We start from the raw sequence: 17,189 nt of genomic DNA, 5'->3' as shown, positions 1-17,189 counted from the left end.
GAGGAGCTTGATCAGACCAATTGGCTTCAGAACCTTGTAAAAATATGCTAATCATTCATTAAGCATCCAATCACAGTGACAGAGGCTGCCTGCTCAGCACAAATCCAGAGAGTTTCCTCCTGCACCAAATCTAATGTAAAAACCTGAGGTGTTTAGAGATACTGTGTGTGTATGACTATAAATAGGTCTGTGTGTGTGTGTGTGTGTGTTGCCCACAGTGTTACTGGGTGCATAGAGTGTTTTTCTTCTGCTTTCAGGGCCCGCCTGTGGAGCAGGATTACATCTCTCTCTTTCTCTGTCCTTTTCCTTCTCCACCCCCAACCCCCCCATCGCTCCATCCATCCCTCTCCACTCTCAGCTCTCTCCTTCCCCCTGAGAGGATTTTTTCGGGGCAGTGCACATAGCCCCCCCACCACCACCCCTCCTTCCCTTCGGACAGCTTTGCTCCACCAGCTCCGCACTGTGCCGGCCTGCAGAGGAGTAAGGGAGCGGAAAGAGGAGCGAGAAGAGAGGATTTGGTGAACCGAGGAGAGACAGATAGGGGAGAGGGACCATGGCTGCTCTCTCTGCCCTGCTGAAGACCTGGGTACTACTGCAGACCTTGTGCCTGGCTCTGGCCCAAGTGGTGAGTGGACAGGGGAGGTTGAGACCTGCTCTGCTCAGGTTTAGCTCCTTTATTCTGGGGGTCAGTGGGGATAAGGGCCCCTGTGCACTGGATTTCTTGAGGTGATGTTATAGTTTGTGTGCTGTCTTGGTGCTGGTTGAAGCAATCAAAATGCTGGAGGTTGAATCTACACAGATCTATTCGAGGCGACCATCTGGCTTTATTGCATGCATGCATAAGAGAGATGAGCTTGAAATGGGTTTTCTGCTGCAGAGACAGAATGAAATCGGACTATCGTCTGTGGATTATCATCCTTATTGTCTATGGACTCTTTTTCAAGGATGTGCCGTCACCTGGGGTACTTTTTTTATGGCCAAGAAGATTTTTATCAATGGAAGAATGGAAGAAACTTTTTTTAGTTTTTAATGGACAAACCCAGCAGCCTCGACAGAGATGGAAATCAGCGGGCACATTGACACACACACATCACGCACACAAGCTTTGTCCACTGACCATGAAAGACCCCGTTCAAACAATCACCTACATGTTATCTCCTGGACGTCTAGCAGTTATCACTCTAAAGGATTATTCTTGGTTTTTTTTAATTTTAAACCTTTTGGTTGGATTCAAATTAACATTTTAGACCCTGATGGACTGACTCACCCACTGAGCTGATATTCAAGACAGGGTGAGGAGACATTGGGATGCAGGGGGTGAGGCGGGGGTGTTGGGGGTAAACAGTGCCAGTCTCATGACCCCTCCTTCCACATTCCTCCTCAGTCCTTTGTTTTCCACCGTCTCCTTCACCAATTTTATTCATTAGTTTCCAATTTCCTCTTTCAACTTTTTTTGTCTTTTTCATTGTGACGCTTTCATAGTCGACACCAAGTTGATGTCAGTGAACCCGACGCAGTAATCTGCCCAGACTTGATCAGTTTGACACAGGTCTACCTGTGACAAGTTTTACTGTTTATTCACATGCTATTGCTGCATTATTTGCTATAGCTCAGTTGATTTGAATCCAGTAATCTGTACAGCACATAGTCTTTAAATGCTATTTGGATGCTTTGAAAGCATTGTTGTTGTTTTTTCCAGGACTGTGTTAATGGATCTGAAGTTATGACGTGCATTTTTCAGTATTTCAATTTTGTACATAGAAAAAATTGTATTAAAAATGAGCTTTGATAGAACCTGATTTTCAAACATTAACTATAAATTTAACTTTTGGTATTATTTCCTGCAACATGTTGCCACTGGATATTACTGTTTATAATATTGTTGTGGTATTTGTGCACTTCCATAAGAATTGCTCAGTGTTTACTGTGTGTCATTACTTGTCTTAAAATGTCTTTCTGTCTGTGTTTCAGAGGGGTCCACCTGGACCTCAGGGCCAGCCCGGCCCACCAGGCCCCTCTGGCACCCCTGGGTCAGACGGCATTGATGTGAGTATCCACACAGGTTTGCCCAGCAGATTTGTCACAAAGACCATCATTGTGCTGGAGAAATACCAACGCTGTGCAGCTCTGCAGTACTGCAGGTTTACCAGCAGAGGGCACCGCAAACGAAAACATGCCGGCACAAAAGAGCCCTGTTCCCAGCAGAGAGAGGGGTCTTTGAGAGAGGACCCTTGCCTCAATCCTGAGTTTGTGTCACAGTAATGTGATACATTTGAGATATTCTCAGCGTTAACTACACACAGGTTGTATAAATATGTTGTGAATGGTGGCTGCTGGGCTCGTGGAGCAGGAAACAAACTGCCTGTAAAAGCCTGGCTGTGAAGAGGAATTTTTGGTGTCTGTTCCACGATCCAGAATCAGATGATGAGATTAAATACTGGATTTGTTTAGATCAGCTCAACTATCAGCTAAAGTCTATGATTTTAAACTTAACATCATTATCTGCATCTCCCAGTTATTCCCTTTGTGCATTTTGACTTGTAACTGGTTGATACGCTCAGTTACAGTAAATTCTCAGAATTATGTTGTCACCCCAGTGCAGCTGAGACAAGTTAGTACATTAACACCCCCCACTGCAAAGAAAAGAGCAATGTTTCTTAGTCCACACTGGAAGGTGTCGCCTGTCCTGCAGTTTTTACACTGTGGCTTTTTCCTTTTTGGGTCTCTGCCACGGGAAAGGTTGGATACCAGCGTGAGAATCCAGCCTTTGTAGAAAAACCCTTGATTTCATCTAAAGATAGTTTACACTGTAATCACTGGAGTCTTTGAACATGTGTCTCTGCCTGGAAGAACATGGTATTAATGTTGCAATCTATCATGAATGTTGCATTCGGCCTCTGCATTATTAATGCAAAGCTACGTTGACCATCTCAGTAGCTGTGTTTCTTTCCCAACTTCTCCCATGATGTCCATTTTCATAATGCACCCTCACCACTCAGGCACACAGGCTGTTGATAATTTCTTTGTCTCATTTATTAACCTTTTAATTAACCAGGTAATTCACGGTGATTATCATGTAACATATCCAAACCCCATTCTCTGATCAATGAAAGAACATCTCTGCTCTGTCTCTCTGCAGGGAGATAAAGGACTTCCTGGGTCCCCTGGTCCACCAGTAAGTTTGTACTGTACTCGATTTATATTACAAAAACTTAAATGTTGGATTCATCCAGATTTGGTTTTGTCCGTGACAATAGTGTGGTTTTTTTATTGTAGGGACAAAAGGGAGAGCCGGGAGAGCCAGGACCTGATGGAGCACCAGGAGAGAATGGCATTGATGTAAGTAATTGGTTGATTTCAGTATTTGGTGTGTTTGAGAGAAACAACGAAGACACAGACAGAGAAGGAGTGCAAGAAATAGAGAGAAAGGGCTTTGAAAATACTAATGACATGATAACAAAAACTGCTTCCCAAAAGAAATATTCTAAGAGGCTTACTGTGAAAACAAAAAAAGAAGGAGAAAACCAAGGTAACGAATTTTGAAAAAAATCCCATGGGACCGATCAACAAAATAAAAGAAACAGAATTGAACTGTCATTTTTCTTATTAGAACTCATTGTGAAATAGCAGCCAAGTGCGTGCCTTAAAGAGCTCTCCTGGAGTTTAAAATATTAAATGATTATAAGTTTGGATTATAAGTTTGGAGACACAAATTATTATTATGGTAACAGTTAAATCCGTTAAATCTGTTGTCTGAAAAAACAGAATCCTTAAATATCAAATTAAAGCAAACGGGCGCAGTGTGGGCCATCATGAATAATATGACAAACCAAAGAAAAACAGCCAGGAGTGATTATGAGCTCAAAACTTTAAAGGTACTCTGTCGTACTTTTGGCCACAGGTGGCGCTGTAGAGCAGTGTTTTGATGAGTGTTGTTTGTGTCACTTGTTGCATACGATGACACACATATAGAGTACACCGCGAGACTGGAGTGACATACATTTAAAAAAAAAAACTACTTTCACAGGTTTGACAGAACAATCCCAAACTCAAAGTCTACTTACACTTGTATTTTTTCCTGAGCTTTCAGCTGTGTCACACAGTCCTCATCAGCAAAGAGTTTGCTCAGCACATTTAGGACCTGAACATTGTCGTAGTTTGTCAGAACAATCAAAACTCAAAGTCCACTTACTCAGTTTTTCAGAAGATTTCTACTGTAGCCGAGGCGCGGTCTGACTCTGCGGATGAGAAATGAGAGAAAATGGTTTAGAAATATTACTGAGTGGGTTTGGATGAGAAGTGCTGAATGTAAACAAAACAATAAAAACTCCACAGAGGACTTTTAAGTCATTAGAAAGTCATTAGCGTTCAGCCTTTGTTTTTAGCTTTAATGTAATATTTAAAACGTTTTTAATTCTTCCCATTTATCCGTGCTTTTTCTTGTCGTAATGTCTCAAACCTCCTTTTTCCCATTCAGGATTTTTAATGAAAACAAGGTCATGGGGCGACATTAGGCTTCTGTGCATTTGCTGTGTTATTTTCACATTAAAGCATTCAGACCTTCCCTCTGTGGGCTGGGTCTGTAATTTCCAATGACTGAACTCTTATTGGTTTATTGTCAACACAATGATTTTGCATTTAAATCTGATTTCACTATTTCAGTCACAGAAATTACATATACATCCACACCCATAATCCCTTGCTGATCACACCTACTTGGCTTCTAGGAGTTGGAGATTCAGACAAGCAGATGAGTTTAAAATCATTTTAAAGCTTTGGGGCGCTTCACTTATTGACTGTTTTCCTGGTTTCAGCTGTGCTAATGCAAGCTGCTGCTTCAGCCTGTTGTAGGTGGGTGAATTGGCTGTTAATGCCTCTTGGTCACATGATAACAGAAGCAAACACACACACACACACACACACACACACACACACACTTGCAGGCATTCCTCAGAGATTTATCCAGTAATCCGCCCTGGAATCTCAATCTGGGGTTTGTTTCCTAATTACTTACAAGAACAGTGTCAACTTCGATCAAATGTGTGATTAGCTCTATTGTAGGGTGAATTCAAGTCACATCTCGCCTGTGGAAAGCACAGTGGTGACCGATCATTTCCCTTTTAACCTCCTTTGCTATTCTGACCCCTATATACATGTCTAGCATATCTGCCTGCCAACACCTCTTTCTGTCTGCCTCCAGGGCTTGATCGGAGCAAAGGGGGATCGAGGTCCTATTGGGAGCCCTGGCCCTAAGGCAAGTGTCTAAACCTCCAGTTGAGACGATCATCACAGAACACATTTCATATTTCCTGAGGGTCATTTTCAGAACAAGAAAGTCTCAGGGTCACGTTCCCATTATCTTGTCATTGTGATGTTGAGCATGATGCTGAACGCCTGCGAGAGAATAATCAGAGGAATAAAATGTTATTTTGCCTTCATTATAACACTGAACATCTTGTTTGCTGCTTTCATGCCCTGAGGATGTTGTCCTCATTTATTTGTGTAAGATTCCAGCATGTCTGTTAGTTATGTTGTTGTTTTCTGTTGTCTGCAGGGTCAGTCTGGACCAAGCGGTGAACCTGGACCTCCTGTAAGTCAACTATTAGCTATCACTTTTTTTCAACTACAAAGTGTTTTAAAGGATAAATGCATATGTATGCTGTATACAGTGGTGGGAGAAGTATCCAGATTCTTTACTTCAGTAAAAGTACTAATACAAGAAAAGCTCTGTATTAAAAAATGTAAAAGTTCTTACACAAATAGTTCATTATTATGTATCAGATTATCAGATTGTTACTGATATGATGGTATTTTACTGTTGTAGCTAGTTGAGGTGAAGTCAGTTTCAGCTACTTTATATAGAGTTTGTTTTAACCTGAGGGGTCATGTGAGGATCTATTCATTTTAAAGAAGAAAAAACAAAGTTGTAATATATTTTTTTGGACATTTCTCTATTTACTTTTCTATGAAATCCTGGAACATTTTCCCTTCTTGGGCCTGAACAGTTATTTAAACAAAACCGTCTGAGTAATTTCAAGGTGAAATGTCATTTTTGTGGCACCTGCTACCAACTCAGGCATCTCAAACGTGACCAGGGGCCCCATGAAGATCCTGCTTCTGTGTAAGGGGTCACAAGCCAAGAGGGTTCAGAACCACTGGTTACATCTTCAATGCATTGTGTGTTTTCTAAGCTTATCGTATGTTTTTCATGTAAAATATGAAAAGTAAATTGCAATTATGGTTACCAGAAAAATCGAGTGGAGTGGAAAATAGAATATTTTGGTTGAGTTAAAGTATAAAGTAAGTAAGTAAAGTAAGTAAGTATAAAGTCTTACTTGAGTAAATGTACTTATGCATATCGATATAAGGTACAGTATGACTCATTAGATAAAAGGCTGTCATGATACTTATAAAAATGAGTTACGACGGCTGGATTAGGCATTGTTTGAAGCCTAGTCAGTTTCCTAGCGAACATATTGTTTCGCAGCTGGTTTCATAAGGCAACCTCCCGAGTCACTTTTCCGTCATGCCCGAATGCCTGACCAGCTGTGCCCCCTTTTGGGTCTAGTTTTCCCAGATGTGGCATATGCCTTCTACATCTGACACGAGCCGTGCTCCTATACGTGGTCCTTAATGAAGAAGAAGCGTGCTGCCATCCACAGTTCCACATATCATTTAATGCAACCGCTTACCTCACGCACACTGGATGCAGGGCCAGTCACTTCAGCAGTTCAACATGTTCAGCTGTAGCACAGCCTGACGCCACTAGGTGGTGCTCAGGGTCCACCTATCAGCCATCATCCAATATATTCAAACATTAGGTTCAGAGTCATCCAATGTCATGCTTGAACGCAGCGCTATTAGTTAAATCCTTTGTTTAGCATTAACAGGCGTCCTGTCTGGGGGCTGCGCTTGTACACCCAGCTGCCTCACGCTGCACAGACAGGAGATCCTGCCCTGTGGGCTGTTCTTCCTCCAAGAAGGCTTACTTACTTAATGACTTTGTTTATAATTAATTCCAAGCAAAAGACACAGCAAACACAAACTGATTGCGTTCTGTGTCTGTGTTCTTCTTGAGCACTGTTTACCCCGCACTCTGACACTGTACACACGAATTACTGAATTACTGCTGCCGTTATTAATTGGCTTTCGCAAACGTTAATTGATACTTTGACGGATTGGTTCCACTTGTTATACAGTAATTTAACCCCTCGTCCCTTCTGTCCACACAGGGACTCGGCCTTCCAGGACTGGCTGTAAGTAGCTTGTATGGTATCATACATTTATGCCTTTATCGCTTAATGGCTCCGCTTTGAGGTGTGGAAATAATTTTGTGGTTGGTGGGACATGCGCATATTGTTCTGCCCTGCTCTCCGTGTCTCTCTGTTTAGGGCGCTCCAGGGCCGATTGGACTTCCAGGTGAGATTGGACCAACTGGACCAAAGGTAAGACACAAGCGTCACTTTCTTTTATTCTGCCTTCATGACTTACACACATCTTCTAATCATGTTATAAGCTGCCAGAAGCCTCACATATTCAGCTCCTGATTTCCTTCCTCTGCTTAGGGTGTCATGGGATCACCTGGACCTCCAGGACTTCCTGGACCTCCTGGCAAGCCCGTAAGTGTCCACCCAGGACTGATTGTCCAATAAAGATCTTCTCCATCTGTCGTTCCCTCTGATTTTTAATGGAACAAAGATGATCTTGGTGCTAAAATGACTCTGGAAAAGCTGCGATTAAGAGGCTGGGCTGCTGTCGAGTATCATGTTGTTGCAGCAGGGGTGGATAAAATGACAGGAACATCCTCTGTACATACAATACATGACAATAACAACATACAACACGACCTAAGAGGAATACAAACTACCCCCTGTATTGCATCACACTGTGCAGGTATCCCTGTTATTTTGTCCACCTCCTGTAAATCCAGCTTCCTTTATCTTCTATGGGGATGTTGAAAATACTGTTTTAAGACTCGACACAGTTCAAGACTTTGTTTAGGGTAGAAAACAAACACTGTAGTTACAATATCAATAACTACTAATACTGATATTGATATTTGAGAGTTTATAAAATCTGAAAATTATATATCAGCCTGCAGTAAGGTCTTATCGGCTGATAGACCGCACAGCACATGTATCCTGTCTTTTCTGTGAGATTGGTGAGAACAGCTGTGGGCAAACTGACAGAGCAACCAGCAGCTCATTGGGCTTAATCAAGCTTATAGTAACATCAGTCTAATTGCAGTTAATGTATATGTTACTAAATGAGATCACAGCGTAAATCTCTGACAGACTCAGCATCACATCTGCTCGTGCTATGCTGAAGCGTGCTCTGTTCTATTAAACCAGCAGCAATTAATGTGTTTTTAGAAAGTACTGCGTGAGACCAAAGCGCCCTGCACACTGCAGCATGTGCAGGTCCCAGCAGACAGTAGGCGGTGGAGTACCGCAAACAGTTCTGAGCAGCACACTTTCAAGTCTGTCTTCCAACGGTGTATGTACTCTCCTGTGTGCATCGCCGAGTGGTTTCAAGGAGGGAAGGTGTCTTCATTGAGAGTGATGTTCCCAGCCCAGGGGAGTGTATTTGTTTAGCTTTAGTGCTGTCCTAGGGTAAATAAACCCCCATTAGATCAGTGGCTTGTCTCATCTGACTGTTGCAGGAATACATCATCCCCTGTAGAGATACGTTTCTACTTACGTACTTTCTAACTCAATCTATAAACACAGAGAAGGAAAGATGGAGGGAGAAATAGATAGAGGGAGATAGTGCTGGCTCAGCTCATGGGAGGAGAGGCAACTGTGACCAAGTGACTCTATCCATCCATCTGTCTATCTAGGGTCCTCCAGGGAAGTTTATTGGTGGAGAAGAAGGCAGCGCAGACTTCCAGGTGAGATCTAGTGACATTCCCTTTCTTACACAACTGTTTTGACTTCACTTTTCATAATCCGTATATTTTCTTCTCTCGACAACAGTGTCCTCTTAACTGTCCAGCAGGACCTAAAGGCCCCCAGGGACTGCAGGGAGTCAAGGTGAGGAGTCCTCCTGAAGCATTACGCTTAGTTTTTTCAGCATCTGTGATTATGTTGCATTACAAAATTGTTATGACACCCTACTGACTGATTGTTGCCCTCTAGGGACACAAAGGACGTGCTGGCATTCTCGGAGATCCCGGTAGCATAGGAAAAATGGTGAGCTGCACAATCTCTGCAAGAACTGACAGACACGTGAACATGTTGCACAGGCTAGCACACTCACCCACCATTCAGGACCAGCAGAGGCCAGGATTAGCTCTAATGAAGCCCCCCGAGGCACATGACTGGCACTAATCTGGCTGCGATTAGTCAGGCCTGGCCCTGGCCTTGCAGTCAGCATGCAGCGATCCAGATGAAAGAGGTGGTGAAGAGCCAGGTACATGAAGGGGAGGATGAGAGGGTCGGGGTTCACGCAGCCCTCTCACCTCGCTGTATTAAGCAGAGCTAATGAGCACACAGTGGGCTCCAAGGGAGCGGCTAGCCAGGGCCCAGGAATTAGCCTCTGATCTACCCACACAAGGAGCCTCAGACGCTCAAAACACTCAAGGCACCAAGTTACCGCCCCTCCCAGGCAGGCCAGCATCTTAGAAGACCTGCCAAGGCTCCAGATCGCACTGTGGTGCCTCTGTCTCTGTTTTTTCTGCTTAAAGACCACCAGCACGAGCTGTTTACATCCCCACTGGCTGTTCAAGCGAAAACACACACACCACGTATGAACAATGTGCTTTTTTTCTGCTTTTCTGATGATTATGTGATGCCAAAGTTCATTTTTTTGCTGATACAGCAGGCAATTATCTTAGCTTAGCATAAAGACTGGATGTAGAGGGACACAAAGTTGAACAATATCCTTAGCCCTTGTAAACTAACCTCTATCTGATTTGTTGAATTTGTAAACAAACAATAATATAAAAACCACAAGTTGTGTTTTTTTAGGGAGTTGTACTTTACACTGTAACTGTTTCTTGGCAAACAGCGGCTGCGTGCGGCGACTTCCTGGAGTCTTGACTGGTCGTTTGGCCACCTCACAGTGACATCCCTCCTTCCAGGAAGTGACTGGCGTGGCTGCAGCGCCTAGCATCCCAGCCAAGCTAGCCGCTAAGCTAATCACCGCCTGTCTCCAACTCCTCACTTAACAAACAGATGAGACTCTCAGACACAAACAGAATAAGTGTCTTTCTCAAAATGTCTCACTGGTCCTGTGACAACACAGATAAATCGTCCCGAGCAGCCTTTTGGTAGGTTTTTCCACCAGCTAGCTTTAGCCGCCTGACTTGGCCTGCGCAGACATCGAGAGCTAACCAGCAAGCATCGTTTTAGACTGGTTTTAACCGGAGTTTCTGTCCAGCTCAGAGTTCAGAGTGTCCACAAAATCAGGACCTCCAACAGCTTTGTGAAAATGTTTGAATGTGCCGTGATTGGTGGCGGGCAGCTGTGCAGCACAGAACGAGAGGAAGTCATCAGCCTGTTCTTTTTCCTTTTCCTCCACCAGGGCACCAAGGGAGAAGTGGGCATCTCTGGGGAGCAGGGCATCCCAGGACCTCCGGTATGCTGTCAATTCAACTTCTTTATGCATCTGGCAGAGTTTGAAACATGGGCGAATATTGTTCTGTTTTCCTGGCCCAGTCTCTATCTCACCCTGTGTCCCCTTCCTCCCCTCTAAGGGTCCAATGGGTCTCAGGGGTTATCCAGGAATGATGGGTCCTAAAGGGGAAGCAGTGAGTACCGCCGTTTCTTTTCTTTTGCCCACATAAAACTTTTTTGTCCTCTTTCTCTTTGGGCGCGAGCCTGTTCTCATTCTTAGATGAGCACCAAGGAGGCACAGCCAGACCTGCCCCCACTATACAAACATCATCCATTACCAGCAATGGGGACATATGGAAATGATGCTAACACAAATCTCTCCCCTCCTCTAATGAGTTGGGGTTGTCTGGGTCCACCGTGCCTCCATCTGTAGTTAATGATCCGCTGTAGCCATCCGTCTTACTGTTAACATTAGCCGCGTTAGCCAAGTTAGCGCCCCGGCTTAGTGCCAAAGCAAGAGTGGCTGGCTCTCTGTGTAGCTCCCATTAGTGAAGTGAGTTAAGCGCTAATTACCCCTTTATCACAATGAATAGTAGGCTATCGTGACTTAGCATACTCCCTGATCTGAAGTGATTGATGGCACTTTTTTGTTTTCCCGCAGGGGCCTCGTGGTTACAAGGGCATCAACGGACCTGTAGGAATTCCTGGGCCTCCTGTAAGAACACACACACACACACACACACACACACACACACACACACACTTACGCACCAAACAGAGTTGACTGCACATAAAAACAGGTGCCCTCAGTACACCTAAAGTAAGCCTCTCTGCTTTGTTTGCAGGGTGAGGAGGGGCCTCAGGGACCGCCCGGAGAGGCAGGAGACAAGGGAGACAAAGTAGGTGACTCTCTTGGCGTTTGTCCCTTGGAGTTTATTATCAAAGCTGTGACGCTAGGCAAAAAAATCCGAAACATTTCTCAGGACTTGAATGGGGACAGTGATCCTAATGTGCATTGTGAGTACACTGACTGGTTTGGTTCTGCAGGGCAGCCGTGGTATCCAGGGCCCACAGGGAGCGGTTGGCAAAAAGGGGGAGAATGTGAGTAGATCTCTTCTTTGTGCACTGCACAGTTGCAATCTTTTTCAGAGAACGTGCCAAGTGACTCATCTGCCTGATTTTTCAGGGTCTGCCGGGTATCGATGGAAAAGATGGCACACCTGGTATTCCTGGACTAAAAGTAAGGGTTGCCAGCCATGATGATGATGAGCAAGTTCAATCTCAGTTAAAGACAGCAATTTATTCTTCTCCTGTTCTCTTGGCTGCAGGGTGGCCCTGGTCAGGCCGGGATGCCTGGTCCTCCTGGTCCTCAGGGAGCAGCGGTGAGTGATCCTTCAGTGTAGTAGTGGGGAAATGTGTTTGTTTGAGGGTTGTTCAGCTGTGCCACTGAAGGCACATGCAAATAGGCTCATCTGTAAACGTTTGTTGTCACTCAGACCACGTAGGGGGTCAATCTGTTCTCCTCCTCATTCAACAAAGCCAGAGCAGACAGGGGAGAGCAGTGTGAACCCGCCTGTAAATTCTGGTATGTTTTGTTTTCTGGGCACTCATCCAGGTTAGAAGCGACCCTGTGACCCACGCTGTTTTAGAATTTAAACCACCTTGAAATAGCATTCTCCCTCCCACCGCGAGTGATTTATCACAATCAGACTATTGGGTATGCTGTGTGTGTGTGTGTAGTTGTGATTATGTGTGTGTGCGCGTCATTCTGACTAAGGGGTAATGGAGCATGAGATGCACACTTTGCTGTGTGGTCATTGCGGTGACACTAACGCTGCTGCAAACTCAAACGCCGTAACTTACCCCGCTTTATGCCCTGATGTGATATACCATCACACTCACACACGCAAACACATAATCACTGCAAGGAAGCCTGCTGCAAGGTATATGTCAATAACTGGCACAGCGGCTCGGCCTATTTTCATTATTATTATTATTATTATTATGAGGCATCAGCACTGTTACCACCGACTCCCTGCACACACTAATATCCTCCTTCATTGTCACTTGCATTTTCAGGTTCACTCTCTCTCAGAGAAGAAGATATAAATGTATTTGTTTTTCTCTTTGAGATTTTTCTTTAGCATTTCCGGCTGTATTGTGCTGGGTGTAGGGGACAGGCCTACAACAGTCCAGCCAGACTCAAACCGGGGATGCTGTGACTATATCGTTTGGACCACTTGGCCACTCGAGATGCAGACTCTGACTTCTAATTTTAGTCTTGCTCTTTCTGTCTGTAGGGATTGCCTGGCAGCCCCGGGTCAAAGGGAGGACCTGGATTTAAGGTAAGCATTTTAAATACTCATATTACATCATGTTATAGTGGCTGCATTTTCTCATTTTCATTTTTTAAACATATACCTTTGTCTTATCATCTGTTTCCCCTTGCTAGGGCGAGCCTGGATCTCGGGGTCATGTTGGCATGCCCGGTGCCCCCGGACCTCTGGTAACACATGCAGACATTCACAAAATATGGCTTTTTTTTCCACACAAAAAAGATTGCAATTGTCTCGTGACATTGTGCGTAATTGTACTTTAACTTTAATCCTCAAGGGTGAGCCTGGTCTTCCTGGTGAGGCTGGTATGGAAGGAGTTCCTGGACCCAAGGTAAAAGTCCAGGATGTTACATGACAGCACTTGAAACTTCACCTGTGATCCAAACATACTCACCTTACCCGATCTGTGCAGGGCGACAGAGGCCAGCGTGGAGAACTTGGGCCACAGGGAGTAGTCGGCAAGCCTGTAAGATCCTTCTTTGCATTTCTTTGTCTAAAAACAATCTTGATCTTATCCGTCGCTTTGTGTTCCTGGACAAAATCTGATTTCTCTTAACAGGGGAACAAAGGAGAGAGAGGACCAATTGGTGTTCCTGGTGCCCAGGGTCTTAGTGGAACCAAGGGAGACAAGGTCTGTGTGCATCCCTGCCCATAATCACACACTCCTCCTAATGGTTTACTTACCCAGACTTGTCCATTGGGGGCAGTGTTTACCCATGAATGAAACCCACGAGTCCACAGTAAATCAGTGAATGAGGCAAGCAATATAAATAAGCAATATAAATGATAATCTAAGCATCCTCATCTTCCATGTTTCAGAGCTGAGACATCTTTCTTACTTTGTGATCTGTGGTGTCACTGGCCTGAATCAATATTTAGTTATTTTTTGGGAGGATATTATAATTTAAATTTGACGGCATGTACAGTACACGTATTCAACTCATCTTTCTTTCCAGGGCTTCCAAGGAAAGGTTGGGTCGAAGGGAGACATTGTGAGTAGCAGTTTTGCTGTTTTGAACCAGACTGTCAGAAACTCATCCCATTTTGTTGCACGTTAACACATATTTTCCACGATCATCCATCTCTCTCGCCCTCCTGATCCTTTTCTCTCTGTCGTTTTTAGGGTGACCCCGGTGTTGAGGGATTGGCTGGCGAGAAAGGTGAAAAGGTAAACATCATTAGTGCGCAACGAAAGCTGTTTCAAACTTTTTCTTCTTTTTACAAGGAACCACAAAAGTGCTAAAACTTGCAGGCTTTAGATAAGGAGGTTTAAACATTTGGCTTTTAAGGCATAAAAGCAGAGCGATGCATAGCAGAATATGTCATAACCATTCAGAAGTTAAGAAGAAGAGGAAGTCTGTTGAATTTGCATACAAATCCCCATAATAATCCAGATGGCAAATGAGCTATTTACATGACAGTGAAGCAATGATGCGCATTGGCTCTTTGAAGCAGCATTTTTAGACATTCATTTACAAGATTCATCCTTGAATTATTGCTCAATGAGTGTCTCTGAGGCAGAAATGATGGATTGAAGTGATGAATGTGGAAATGACAAAGCCTCTGTGTTTGCTGTGACAGGGTTTGTCTGGTGAACCGGGACCTAAAGGACAGGTGAGGCTGCGCTGTGAAGAAACCTAACCACTGATCCACAAAAATGCTTCCTTCCCTTCATTTGTTTCCATCTTTCTTTCTTGGATTTTACTTCAAACATCATCAATTTTAACTGGCCTCTTTCTTCAGTCTCCATAAATTCACTCCTCCGTAATGCTCCTCTCGTCGCAGCAAGGGATTAGGGGCGATGCTGGACACAATGGACCCACCGGAGACCCTGGTAAACCCGGAGACCTCGGACCACCAGGACTGCCTGGTCCTAGGGGTCTCAATGGAGAGCGAGGAGTTCCCGGCATGCCGGGCATTCAGGGAGCAGCAGTGAGTTTATTTCTCTCCTGCTCACATTTATGATGCATGGAGCGTATTGATTAATGCACTTGGTCGGATGCTCAGTTGCCTCTTCTTCTCTCCAGGGACGTGATGCATCTGACCAGCATATTATTGAAGTGGTATTGAAGATGTTGCAGGGTGAGCGTCTCGACCTGAATATTCACCTTTGATGTCCATAGGGGAGATTAGATTAGCTCATTTCCCTACTTTCATCTCCTGAGCAATCAGTTGCCCGTCATCAAAGGTAATTTAATCAGAATGATGGTGCTTTCTCTTCCGCTGCAGAGAGGCTAGCAGCAGTGGCGGTGAGCGCCAAGAGAGCTGTGCTTGGTGGAGCAGGTGTGATGGGTCCTCCAGGGCCTCCTGGACCTCCAGGGTCACCTGGCTCTCAGGGCCCACATGGCTTACCTGGTGGCCGTGGCATTCCTGGCATGATTGGAGCACCTGGACAGATTGGAAACACGGGACTTAAAGGTAGAAATGGACAGTAGAGTATCAGTACGTTTACATATGATGACTCTGCAGATGAAAGTGTAGCTTTTTAGTGTGCATCCTCTTTTGTCTTCCCTAGGAAAGAGAGGGGCGAAGGGAGACAGAGGAGATCCCGGTAAACCCCATCCAGGACCACCAGGACCCCCAGGAATACAGGGTAAGAACTGAAGCTTAACACACATACGTGGAATGTAAACCAGTATGTAACAGTCACCAAAGGTTAAGAAGAGTAAGGGTACAATAAGAAAGTGAAGGACTTGGCATTTCAGCTCCTGCCACAGCAGAGGCTGCTCAAAGGCATTTTAAAAGCATCATTAACTCCAGTCATTTAACAGATGCTCTTGAATGAGAATGTAATAGGATTGCAACAGCACACACTAATTCAAACTGTGGAATACAGACACTCCTGCACACACACACACACACACGCACACACACACACACACACACAAGTTAAATATATGCATACATACAATGTGTAATTCAAGTCCAGAGTGGGATTCAGAAAGATGAAACAGTGCAGTTAGTCGTCGTGCTCCCTGGGAATCAGTAAAAACGCCTCCTTGATGTTGAACCCTCCGCCTCCTCAGGTCCTCCAGGGGTTGATGGCGTGGCTCGGGACGGTAGGCACGGCGAGAGGGGACCTCAGGGAGCGGCCGGAGAGGCCGGTCGCCCCGGTAAGGCGGGTGCGCCGGGTCTCCCAGGCTTTTGCGAGACGGCGATGTGTCTGGCTGCGTCAGCGTACACCTCCCCGAGACTACAGGAGGCGGGAACAATCAAAGGACCCAATGTTTAGAGAGCTGTCTCTCCGTGAGCAGCTCACCACACCTGGGAGAGAGGGGGAGAGAGGCCGCCCTTCTCAGCAGGACAACATCGAGGACGAAGGGGTGGGGGACGGAAACAGTGACTGGGTGTCTAAGCGCCCCCTCCTGAAACTGACAACCTGAAGTTTTGACTGGTGGGACACACTCTTGATCATAATCCCCCACATCACCATGACAACAGCAGCTCACAGCCACCCACATCCCTAAAAATTCTCTAGTGTTTTTGGATGATGTCAGTGTCAGTCCCATCCAAATATCCCAGCCCTGTTCCAGCAGTGAGCGAGGAACAGATTCATATCGCATCTCCTTGTCTCCCACCACCACAGTATCTATGAGCTGAGAGGAGCCGAAAACCAAGTGCGGTGAAAGGTGCTTTTCTCGTCCACCGTGGTCACTTTGAACCGTTTTACATATGCAGCATTTTGTTTCAGTCGTGTTTGAAGTTTGAATGCCTTGCCTCTCTTGAGACGTCACACCTGATGCCTTCAAAGTGTACAAAAAGGACCAATAAATGATTAAAGCCTAAATTTACACTCAGTACTGTACTGTATTGTAAAATGTAGTTCTTTTCATCTATAAGCTTGAGTGAAATCCCTGATTTACCTCATGTGTACATTGGCCCCCTCCCCTCCCCCTCCCCGCTTTCTACCCAAGTCTCATTTTAGAAACTAACGACTAGCTTTATCTCTTCCTCTTGTTGCCTGGCAACAGCATATCCCGATGGGCACTCCCATCTCCCACAATGCAGTGCTGTAAATCTTTGTAAATGTGTGTTGATTATTATGTAGAGAAAAAGAAATGGGTTACGATATGCACCAACAAAAATCCTGTGTTAATGAATTCAGTGAGTAATAAAAAGTTCCTACAGATATAACGACTTTTTCTCCAAACGAATCAGTCCGAATGTGCTTCCTATGCCACTGTCAACTTTCCACAGGCTGTCAGCGATTTAATGACTGATTTATTTTCATCAACAGAAATTATTTATTGTTCTTCATATACTCATATGTAAAGAGGGTTTTATTTCTGGCTGTTCG

The 17,189-nt window shown here is 44.8% G+C and overlaps 1 protein-coding gene across 1 annotated transcript; it reads left to right on the top strand.

Annotated features, from left to right (window-relative positions):
• Positions 1–488: 488 nt before the first annotated feature.
• On the top strand, positions 489–17,166 carry col9a2 (procollagen, type IX, alpha 2). Its single transcript, XM_041955565.1, has 32 exons — positions 489–625; positions 1,972–2,046; positions 3,140–3,175; positions 3,277–3,339; positions 5,201–5,254; positions 5,555–5,590; positions 7,233–7,256; positions 7,392–7,445; positions 7,566–7,619; positions 8,840–8,890; positions 8,976–9,032; positions 9,138–9,191; positions 10,525–10,578; positions 10,697–10,750; positions 11,218–11,271; positions 11,402–11,455; positions 11,604–11,657; positions 11,743–11,796; positions 11,885–11,938; positions 12,857–12,901; positions 13,009–13,062; positions 13,170–13,223; positions 13,305–13,358; positions 13,452–13,523; positions 13,849–13,884; positions 14,016–14,060; positions 14,474–14,506; positions 14,678–14,824; positions 14,920–14,974; positions 15,122–15,310; positions 15,408–15,485; positions 15,919–17,166. Exons 1-32 carry the CDS (start codon positions 554–556, stop codon positions 16,122–16,124), a joined length of 2,076 nt encoding a protein of 691 aa, XP_041811499.1. The 5' UTR covers positions 489–553; the 3' UTR covers positions 16,125–17,166.
• The last annotated feature ends 23 nt before the right edge of the window (positions 17,167–17,189 follow it).

Source organism: Chelmon rostratus, chromosome 16 (assembly GCF_017976325.1).
Source record: "Chelmon rostratus isolate fCheRos1 chromosome 16, fCheRos1.pri, whole genome shotgun sequence".
NCBI lineage: Eukaryota > Metazoa > Chordata > Actinopteri > Chaetodontiformes > Chaetodontidae > Chelmon > Chelmon rostratus.
Note: the sequence above shows the minus strand (reverse complement) of the source record. Positions and strands in the feature narration are given on the sequence as shown.

Excerpts from the sequence above, each read along its gene's own strand:
- col9a2 (XM_041955565.1), top strand. The coding sequence starts at position 554 with ATGGCTGCTCTCTCTGCCCTGCTGAAGACCTGGGTACTACTGCAGACC. Across the intron at positions 9,192-10,524 it reads CCGGTAGCATAGGAAAAATG|GGCACCAAGGGAGAAGTGGG; the intron begins GTGAGCTGCACA and ends TTCCTCCACCAG. Across the intron at positions 11,939-12,856 it reads CTGGTCCTCAGGGAGCAGCG|GGATTGCCTGGCAGCCCCGG; the intron begins GTGAGTGATCCT and ends TTCTGTCTGTAG.